At 42.5% G+C, this 10,801-nt stretch overlaps 1 protein-coding gene across 1 annotated transcript in view; it reads left to right on the top strand.

Moving 5' to 3' along the window:
• Positions 1–2,851: 2,851 nt before the first annotated feature.
• Positions 2,852–10,801, top strand: part of BCAP31 (B cell receptor associated protein 31) — a 50,663-nt gene continuing 42,713 nt past the window's right edge. Inside the window, exons 1-3 of the mRNA XM_034434179.2 lie at positions 2,852–3,167; positions 7,666–7,823; positions 9,103–9,203. Of these exons, the coding sequence (XP_034290070.1) occupies positions 7,729–7,823; positions 9,103–9,203 (196 nt within the window). The 5' untranslated portion in view covers positions 2,852–3,167; positions 7,666–7,728. The remainder of the gene's footprint in view (positions 3,168–7,665; positions 7,824–9,102; positions 9,204–10,801) is intronic.

Raw genomic sequence — 10,801 nt, 5'->3', positions numbered from 1 at the left:
CAAGGTTTTGGTTACCACCTTTAAAGCGCTCCATGGCTTAGGGCCTGGTTATTTACGGGACCGCCTACTACCACCAATAGCCTCCCACCGGCCAGTACGCTCTCATAGAGAGGGACTCCTCCGGGTGCCGTCAGCCAAACAGTGTCGACTGGCGGCCCCTAGGGGGAGAGCCTTCTCTGTGGGGGCACCTACCATCTGGAATGAGCTCCCCCCGGAGATACGGAGGATCCCGGATCTGTGCTCCTTCCGCCGTGCTGTGAAGACCTTTTTATTCCATCAAGCAGGCTTGGCCTAATCTCTTCCTTTTAAATATGTAAATTTTAATCTGTTTTTAAATTATTGGGGTATTTTAATTTGTCTGGGCCAAATAATTTAATCTGATTTTATTGGGTTTTTAAATTTTGTGTATTTATGTATTTTATTGTTGGCTGTTCACCGCCCTGAGTCCTTCGGGAGTAGGGCGGTATACAAATCAAATAAACTAAACTAAACTAAACTAAAAGTAGGATCTACTTTGATTGTTATCACTGTGGAATCTCAGGAACAAATAACAGTCCACAAAAACTCATATGAGCAGCACCGCTCTGAAGCCATTTCATTCATCTCACTTCAAATTCCAGGAGAAAAATCTGTTATTTCAAAGTATGTAATGATTTCTGATACTGTATTTTAATATATCATTTACAACACAGCTGCTAGTGTTTTTCTGGCTCCAAAAAAGGGATTTCATAACTCAATGTATTTCATCAAACAGTTGTATCGATACTTAGGCTATTATATACTTAGGATCCTTATATAACCAAAAGCCAGAGGGCAAAATAGTTTTGAAGAAAGACTCGCCAATAGGTTTGCAAAGAAATCACAGCCTGATTAATATTTTATCTATGAATACATGGCTTGTTTTTTTCCAGGTGTGTTTTTAAATTGAGTGATTGCCAAGCTTGGTTATCCTGATACTATTTGATACAGCATCATCTAAAAGTTAAGTGATTGTGCAGACTATAGCAACTGTTGCCCTGAAGCTGCAGTTCCTGGAGCTGTTTTTACTTTTAGATTTATAACCCAGCTTTCTTGCAAGAACTGAAGTGTATAGTTATTTTTTGTACTTTTCCCTACAGGGATAACCCTGCAAGGTAGGACACGCTAAGAGAGAATCTCAGTCCCCAAAACATCCAGTGGCTGAGGGTGGGCTACAACTAGGTCTCCCCAGTTCTAATCTTGAACACTATGTGGGCTTTCCCACTGTATATCTAAAATTGGTTGCTATGATGCCAATGGAAGAGGGCAGAGCATGAGGCACTATTGTCCATGTGTTATATACTAGACACAGAAGTGCTCATCTCTTCCCAAAGAAACTTATATAGTTCCTACCGATATTAGGGTCTTCAACATGTGACTTGGCTTCTACACCTCATCCCAGCCTCCCATTGAAGAAAACGTTGTGAATCTGTTTCTGTTCCTTTTGAACTTATGTTGAGTGCTGCCATCTGCTGCAAACAGGAACCTGAAGTCGCTTTCATTGAACAACCTCTAGCAACCTGGCCTTTTTGTCAGCATTCTACTAGTAAATACATTAATAAATTAGAGCTGCACAATTTAACTTCCAGTGCCAATTTGACAGGTGGGGGTGGGGATGGGGGTGGTGGGCTGTAATTGCTTCTCAGAAAAGAAAATCCTTTTGGTCTTTAAAAGAATATCATCTGTTTAACACAGGAGACACTTGTAACCATCATACTGAGACCTCAAGCATAATTAAGTAATCCCACCCCACCCATCCAAATTATGGAAATAGACATGCAAGGTATTATTGGCCTATATGTGAATAATGTGCCATTTTGAAATAACAGAAAATATTTGTAGCTGGGTTTTTTTTATAAGCTAAGGAGAATAGGACAAGAAAATCCTGCTTCTCGTAATTAAACATTCAGAAACTAAATTGAAACAAGCTTGGAGAGCAAACCACTGCCAAAATGTGCCATTTTATTATTTCTCCCGTCCTCATTAGTCCCTTTAAAGAGTCAAACGGGATTTTGGTTCTGAGCAGGGGGGCAGGAACCAGAGATGGGGAAAAAACAACATACTGCAGTATCATAATTTCTTCCTAATTTATTTCCTGTTGCAGCTTGGATACTGACCTATGTGTCAAGAGCACAACAGAAAAAAACAGTTCGTGTTAAATCTAGTGGTTTTCTAGTGGTTAAGAGAAAAAATGCAGAAGTTCAGAACGTCAACTAAAACGAGACTTATGGCTTTTGCTCCACACCTTGTGCTGCAAAAGCCATAAAGCAGAACCAGGCACTTTATATCTGCGTAACTCCAATCGGGATGTGCATGAGAACGGAAACAATCAAGGGTGCATCGTTGTTCTATTAAGCTGTAGCCGAACGCCGCTCTTGAGTTGGCAATTCTACAAGTCGTTCCTCCAAAAGCACTTTAATGCATCTAAGAAAGGAAACGGGAGCAATGAATAAAAGGCAAGGAAGGAGGATCCTAAACAATAAAAAAAATAATAATAGTGAGTGAGCGAAAAGGATACTTTTGTCTGGAAAAAGGAAAATAGGGAATTCGCTCAGCCCTTTTGAAGAAAAACAAGAGCAAAGCGACCAAGCCATTAGAGCTTCCGCACGCTAGCAATTCCTTTAAACCAGGGCTCTCCAACCTTGCCCACTTTACGACTTGTGGACTTCAACTCCCAGAATTCCTCAGCCAGCAAAGCTCAGGAACCTCCGCTGGCTGAGGAACTCTGGGAATTGAAGTCCACAAGCCGTAAAGTCGCCAAGGTTGGAGACCTCTGCTTTAAACCCCGTGAGGGCGGGACCGTGAGCCATCCTCGCTAGAGATTATGGGAACTGTAGTCCGACGCATTTCATAGCCCAGCTACTTCCTTCACCTCTCCCATACTTCCTATGAAGCGTCCCTCTTTTTCCCTCCCCCCCGATTTTTTAAAAAATAGACACGTCGAAAACTGCGACACGCAGCCACGCCTGCGACCCTGACGGAGCAACTTCGGCTTTTACCCTCCCCCACCCCTCGTCTTTAGAAAACCTGCTTCGCGATTGGGCGGAGAGCGCACCCAGACCACGCCCAACGAAAGCGGGGGGGCGTGGTTTCGAGCGTTCTCGATTTCTGCCTGCGGTCGAGCGCGAGCTGTTTGTGGGGCTTGGTTGGTACGTATCGGGGTCCCTCCCGCAGGACTGGGGAGAGGGGGGCGGGAAAGGAGGGACAGCGAGGCTGGTTATTCGGGAAAGAAAGCCAAATTATGTTAAAAAGAAGGCTTTCCCGCTTTTAAATGGCTTTCTTCTTTCCCCGTCTTTCGAAAGAATGGGGGAAGACGGGACGCCTCTCCTGCAAGGAGTAGTCGAAGCACCCCTAATTTTAAATCCCCACGTTTCTGCGGCGTCTTCCCGTAACACACCTGAATGCAATTCGGTTTTGCCTGCAATTTGCTTTCTCCACCTCCTTTTTTCATCCTGGAAGCAACCTACCTTCCCCCCCTCCTTCCTGAGTGCAAATTTTAGGAACGGGGGTGGGTGGGGTAGGCTGGACGAATATTGCAAGGGGCCATTAATCTGGTGGAGGCTGCGCGAACGAGAGGGTGGGTGGGTGGGTAGGTGTGAGATGCGTTGAGGAGGCCCTATGGAGCCGGAGCGGGTGCGTATTTGCGAAGGAGTGTGTTAACAGGCATAGGCCTGTCCTGTAAGCCTTACAATCTCCTCCGTCTCCAAAGAGAATTCCAAAAAGGTGGTAGTAGTCTGACTTGTTCTCCTGGCTGTCAGTCATGGGGCTCTTGAGAAAGCGAACTCCTCGCTGGCATAATATTAAAATCCTAGGGAATCGAATTAAGAAGGTATTTCATATGCCATCGAATTAAGAAGGTATTTCATATGCCATCGAATTAAGAAGGTATTTCATATGCCAGTTCCTGAGGTTTGCATTCAGCTTTCCTCACTTTATATGGGAAGTTTGGGCTAGCACCTAACTTTTAACAAGAGTTGGCTTCCAGTCTGGGGGGGGGGAGTGGGGGGTGAGAGGTGGGATTTATTTTGTCAAATTGTCTCTGAAATAGCTTTTTAAAGAAAAATAGGTCTAGTGTTTTCTTTAAAGTAGGTGGGCAGTGCAGAGAAAGAACAGCATGCCTCCCAGCCTGGAATACATGCTGATTTAAATTTCTTCCTCTTTTTTTCCCCTCTCAGTTGATGCACCAAATGTTTCAGTGGAATTGTGCAAGTGTTGCAATGCTTCAGCTGTCCCTGGCAGTCATGTGCTCTTTTAATCTCCCTTTCTGCTTGCTCAATTTGCAGATCTTTCTTGGAGACTGCATAATTTAGTACTTGAAAGGTTTTTTTGGTTTTTTTTTAGTTTTATGGACATGCTCTTTTAAGAGCTGCAGTCCAAAGGGGACTTTTGGGGGACCTAATGGATGAAATCTTAAGCCTCATTATCCATTTTGCCCTAAGGCCTATCCCCAAACTCCAAAAAACCCAAACTCTTGTTTACTTGGGGTGGCATGAGGATCAAAAAATGGATGCGGGTGAGCTTGTTGCATTCATGCTCTATAGCAGGGGTGTCAAACTTGATTTCATTGAGGGTTGCATCAGGGTTGTGTTTGACCCCGGGGTGGGGGGCGTGGCCAGTGTGATATCACTCATGTCAGGGGCGCCTATGGCCTGCACCCTCTGCCAGCGAATATGGGCCCCCAAGCTCCATTTTTGGCCGCGACAGCCTCCTGCACCCCTCTGCCAGGGAAAATGGAGCTTGGAGGGACTGCATGCGGCCTCCCGGGCTCCATTTGTGGCCTCCTTGGCCGTCCCCCTGAGCTCCATTTTTGCTGGCAGAGGCACTGCAGACCGGCCTTCACTATTTCCAGTGTGGCCCCGCGGGCCAGATCTAAGCACCCTTGAGTTTGACACCCCTGCTCTATAGTAAATGTAGGAGAGCTGCCATTCAGCTGATTTCTACAACCTAGCTTAAATACATGCCCACAAACGCAGACATACAGGCGTAGCCCTCGACTTATGACTGCAGTTGGACCAGATTTCGGGTCCTAAGTCATTCTGGTTGTAAGGCACCTACATGACTGGACAAAATTTTACAACATTTTTACAATGATTGTTAGGCAAAGCACTGCCGTAATTAAGCAAATACATGGTCATAAGTGCAAACCCATTACTCCAAATGTGTGCTTTTTACCGGAAACCAGCAAAAAACACTGCAAATCATGGTCACAAGGCTATGGGATGCTGCAACCGGTTGTAAAGTCAAGCTGGTTGCCAAGCCATTGAAATACAGTAATGTGTTTGGGGGTGGGGGGCATAATATAACAGCCAGGCGTGCTTTATGGGCTATAAAGCACCTATTCCAGATTTATAATTTGGAAGGGTTGTTAAATGACTGGTTGTAAGGCAAGGACTACTTGCATTTGTGTTTCAAACTCAGAAGTCCAAATAAGATGACTTATTAATTCAACAGCCATATAAATTTTCATTTCAAACCAAGCTGTGAAATGAATAAAAGGAATATCATTAGCCTGTACAAAGATAGCATATAATCATATATTCTTTTTGTAAAGTTGCTACTTTTGTGTGGATAGCTTTCTCTTGATGAGGTCAGTAAGAAAGGGTCCTGAGATGCATGATTAACATTTCTACTAAATCCACAAATAGAAAGCGAATTTGTGCATATAAGTTTTGTGGGACAAATATATGACTCTGCATTGAATTTTTTACAATGTAGTTCTCTCAGTGAGGTCTTCCTTCTCCTACTTTCTTTTTCTTTAGTATATTTTGTGTTTCAATATTTGTGATTATGGGTTATTCACCTTCCTAAGGTGCTCAACTCATGGAAGATAGAATCTAACACACCAGCACAAATAGAAAAGATGGTCATTCTGAGACTCTGTTGTAGTATACAAGTGTACAAGTGTAAATCTGCAGATAGTTTCCTTGGTACCTATCCAATTTCCAATCTTTGTTTATATTTAAAAGATAATTTAATGGGAAATGATGACTTATGCCTACATCAAGCCACAAAATATGGGGTAACCGCTTCCGATTCAAGCTTGTATTCTGACTGTGGAAAAATTATTCTTGCCATCTGAGAAGTAGCACTGTTTTTGCTTTCCTAATTCTTGAAGGATAGCAGCAATTTTAAAGCACAAATCTTACTCTCATCCTATTCGAGTAATCCTCAATTTATGACTGTAATGGAGCCTGCCCCTTTTAGTTGCAAATAGTAAGAGTTGTAAAGTGGGTCATCTTGTTACCAGATCTGATTTTATAACCTTTTTTGTGGAACCCATTATTTGCCATGGGGCATTTATGTGTACAATTTTCTCTTGGATCAAAAGAAATGATTTCTCTTCCTCAGGTTATTTTCATTATGGCACAAGATTTCTTTTTCCTGGGGGTTTATTTTTTGATTTTATAACTTGTTTTGCATGCATTCTGCTATCTCTTTTATCTCTTAAATTGGTATTCTTTTAATTCTTGATAGTTATTTTAAACCTGTAGGAAAAAGGCAGAGAAATTACTATAATTTAGGAACTGCAAACCAGTTCTTCTATAGTGCTGAACTATATCTCCCAGGATTCCTTTTCATTGGTAGCGCTTACAGGGGTTGCTGGGAGTTGTAGTTCAGCATCTGGGAGTTTTTTAACTTCTTAATTTCATCAGTAGCAGCAACGAATGTATCTGGGGTATGGGAGCACTGAAGCTGTGTAACACTCTGCAACGCTTATTTGAATCCACCTGGTGAGAGTTAGGCAGGCGTTGTCACATGTGGTTTATAGAGAGAACTTGATCTGACAGATTGATCTTCACAGAGATACCTGGAGAACTTTGTTACTGAAAAAAGGAGATGGGGTGGGGGGGAGTGGCCATTACTGGGAACAGCATTTGCATCTTCTACCTTTGATCTGAGAGGACTATCTGAGCAGTCATCAGACTGTCCCAAAGAGGCAACTAGACTTTCTGCTTTTTCTTTGAAGAGATTTCACTTCTCATCCAAGAAGCTGATTCAACTCTGACTGGATGGTGGGGAATGGAAGGATTTATATTCCTTGCAGATAGCTCGTCATTTGCATTCTTTTAGTGGGTCGTTAAGGTCACCTGGAGGTTTTTCTGTGTCATCAGGGTCACCTGAGTGGAGCAAATTGGTGTGGAGCCGCCTTGGAACCGTTGAAAGGACTGTGTTGTAGATTGGAGATAGATGATGTTGTATCCCTTCCCCTCTGTTGAGAAAGATGGTGGGTGTTCAGTTTTGACATAGAAGACCTCTTTAATCCCTTTTTCAAACCAGCGATCCTCTCTGTCCAAAGTATGAACTTTGTTGTCTTCAAAAGAGCGGCCTGTGTCTTTTAAATGCAGATGGACTGCTGAATCTAGTCCTGATGTGTTTGTTCTCCTATGTTGTGTCATGCGTTTATGAAGTGGTTGTTTTGTTTCCCCAATGTACAGATCTGCACATGGCTCACTACATTGTACTGCATATACCTCATGAGGAGTTTCAACCAACATAACATAAGTGCACACTTCAGACCCAAGAATACACTAAGGCAGAAGCTTGTCCTCCCCAAGGATAAAACACCCAAACAGAAACTGAGCAACGTGGTATATGCACATTGTACATTTTGTATTCTAATAGCCTTTCCCCCTCCCTTCCTTTCAGCTCAAAGTTCTGTTTTGTGGTGAATCTCAGCTCTTCTTGGAGCCGTTTCCTTCCCATACTTCCATGATGAGTCTCCAGTGGGCAGCTGTGGCCACATTTCTCTATGCAGAAGTCCTTCTTGTGTTTCTCCTCTGCATTCCCTTTATCTCAGCAACAAGGTGAGGAGCTAGGAGGGTGAGTGTGGGATGGGTCCCTGAAACCATGATGGGTTAGGCTGCCGAGAAATGCAAAAATGTAGGTCAAGACTCAGCTTGGTTTCCAGAGGATTGCAGAGGGATGATACCGAAAAAGGATCTTGGGATGATGGGTAAGAGTAATTAATAGCAGAAAGCAGGCAGGAAAATATATTTTTAACCAATGCCAAGAATCAGAATGAGGCTGGGATAATTGGCCTGTACATGCTTGTGTGTTAAATGTAAAGAGTTGCTCAAGTTTGTATTAATTAGCTACTTAGGTTTTGAGGCTACAGGCAGTCTTCTAAGAAAGATCATAATTATCCCACAATTATGGTTGTAAACTATGATGGTCATTAAGTAGATCATCACATAATTGTGCCTGATTTTATCATCTTTTTTGCAGCAAGTATTAAGCAAACCCTTGTTGCTGGGAGATTTTTTTTGGGGTGGAAACCAGAAATACACACCAGTGTCCAGCAAAACTATAGATTGTGGTCATGTGACCACAGGGTGCTGCAAATAGCCGTAAATCTATGCTGGTTGCCAAGCACCCAAAATACGGTCTCATGACCATGGGGAGATGGTTGGAACTTCAAATCTGGGTTGTAGATACTTTTTTGGGGATCTGTTGTGATTCTGTGAACAGTCACTAAATGACAGGTCGTAAGTCGAGGACTAACTATTTACTCAGAAAAGACTATGAGTGGCTTACAAGTTTAAAAGAATGCATAGTGCAAGTAGTCCTCACTTACCAACCATTTGTTCAGTGATGGTCAAAGTCATAACTGCACTAAAAAGGGAGACAACTGGTCCTTGAAGCTATGGCTGTGACAACGTCCCCATGGTCACATCACAATTTGGGTGCTTGGCAGTTGGCATGCATTGATGGTGGCCATAGTATTCTGTGGTCGCACAATGGCCCTTTGGGTCCTTCAAGCCCATCTTCCAAAAAGCGAAATCAATGGAGAAGCTGGCAGAACGTTGCAAATGGTAAGCATGTGACGTCCTGCTTAACAACCAGAGTCAGAAGTGATGAATTGACATATATCAAGCATGGGTCACATGTTATGCCTTTGCTCCTTTGCTCTTTTTTCCTTGGCAGTATAATTGTCATAATCATGAGATTTCAGTCATTTTTAAAAGTTATTTGGGAGGCAGCAGCCAATATCTAAAACGTTTGCTAAGCCATGTTGTAACATGCAATGCAGTCCGATGGGTGCATTCCCCCCTCCCCTATTTAATGTTGGATATTCTTCTACAGGTGGCAGAAAATCTTCAAGTCCCGTTTGGTGCAGCTCCTTGTGATTTATGGAAACACTTTCTTTGTCGTACTTATAATCATCCTTGTTTTGTTGTTTCTTGGTAAGTAGAAGTCTGTGCAACTGGTCCTTGAAGTTGCAACTGGTCCTTGCTGCTGACAGTATTATTAATATCACTTATTCATAAAGGTGTGCCTATGTGCATACAGGTAATCCTTGACTTACGACCATTCATTTAGTGACCGTTCACTGGCAATGAAAAAAGTGACTTATGACCAGTGGTCCACACTTGTCATCATTGCAGCATCCCCAAGGTCACGTGATCAAAATTCAGGCAGTTGGCAGCTAGCATAGATTTATGGAAAATAAATAAATAAAAAAAAAAGGAATGGGGAAGGAAGTATCTAGCCCCAGATTTCTGCCAAGAGAGCCAAATGGGTGATCATAAGTCAACACAAGCTGGGAGATAAGCCCCCAGGATAGAAGCAGTGGTGGGCTGCTGCCGGTTTGAGTGAACCGGTAGTTCCGACCAATGGCTAGCCCCTGGCACTATCACATCCTATATAATCGCCGGTTTTTTGATGCTGCACACGCTCACATTTTCAATTACGGGCGAACTGGTTGTTACAACCAGCAGCAGCCCACCACTGGATAGAAGGTGTCCAACCAGCTACTGAGGAAGAACAGAGGGCAAGCATGACTAATATTGATGCTGGATTGAAAAGATGTTAAGCTACTGATCTATCTAGAAGCAAAAGGAAAGTTTGATGCTCCAAAGTCCCATGTATCATTGGTATATGGAATGTCAGATCCATGAACCAAGGCTAATTTGATGTTTGCAGAGCAGAAATGTGAAACTGAACACTAGTTTTGGGAATCAGCAAAACGAATGGACTGAAACGCCTGCCTTCACACCAGTAAAGCTTTGCATCTTCTGCTTTGGATGAGAAAAGCACAAAAGAAATGGAATAGCCACCAGTGTTTAGCAAAAGAGGATCACAGCCAGTGCTCAGGTACCCCCTACGTTAGAAAATGATCTCAAATGAACCCAAAGCAAACCAGCCAATAACAGCGGCCTCTGTGCTCCAATCACAGATGCAGATGATGTGGCAGTTGAAGAGCTCTCCTATAGAAGATTGAAATGTGTGATGCTGTTAACAATGAAACGAAAATACGCCACATGTGAAAGTCAAAATAAGACACGTAGATTGTGATGATAAGTTAGGAACAGCTGTAGAAAGAAAACAAAGGGCAATAGATAACTCAGGAGAATTTGCCCAACTGCTGAGTTGCAGAGAAAAAGACCAAAAATTACATCTAAATAAACAACACCAATGAATTGAGGATAACAACTGAATGAGAAGGACAAAAGAATTATTTAAGCATGTTACATAAATCAAAGGACTGTTTATGCAAAGATGGGCTGAGAAAAGACAAGAAAAGGCCAACGATCTATTAGACTAGAGAAAGACAGTGTAGATACATGAAAAAAATGTAGAAAAATGGCCCAAATCAATGATGCGTATTAAGATCACTGAATTAGAACGAGGCAGTCTGGGAAGTGAAATTAAAAAGTTGCTCTCAATTGATTAAATGCGAGCAAAATAATACAAATATTATAATTTAAATCTTATAAAATAATTTGTGCAGGAAGTAGCTCAAACTCTTGAACAATTGCAGTTCTCTCACAACTGAAATAAT

The sequence above is a fragment of the Pantherophis guttatus genome, chromosome 2 (assembly GCF_059756535.1).
Source record: "Pantherophis guttatus breed Tessera chromosome 2, ASM5975653v1, whole genome shotgun sequence".
Taxonomy (NCBI): Eukaryota; Metazoa; Chordata; class Lepidosauria; order Squamata; family Colubridae; genus Pantherophis; species Pantherophis guttatus.
Note: the sequence above shows the minus strand (reverse complement) of the source record. Positions and strands in the feature narration are given on the sequence as shown.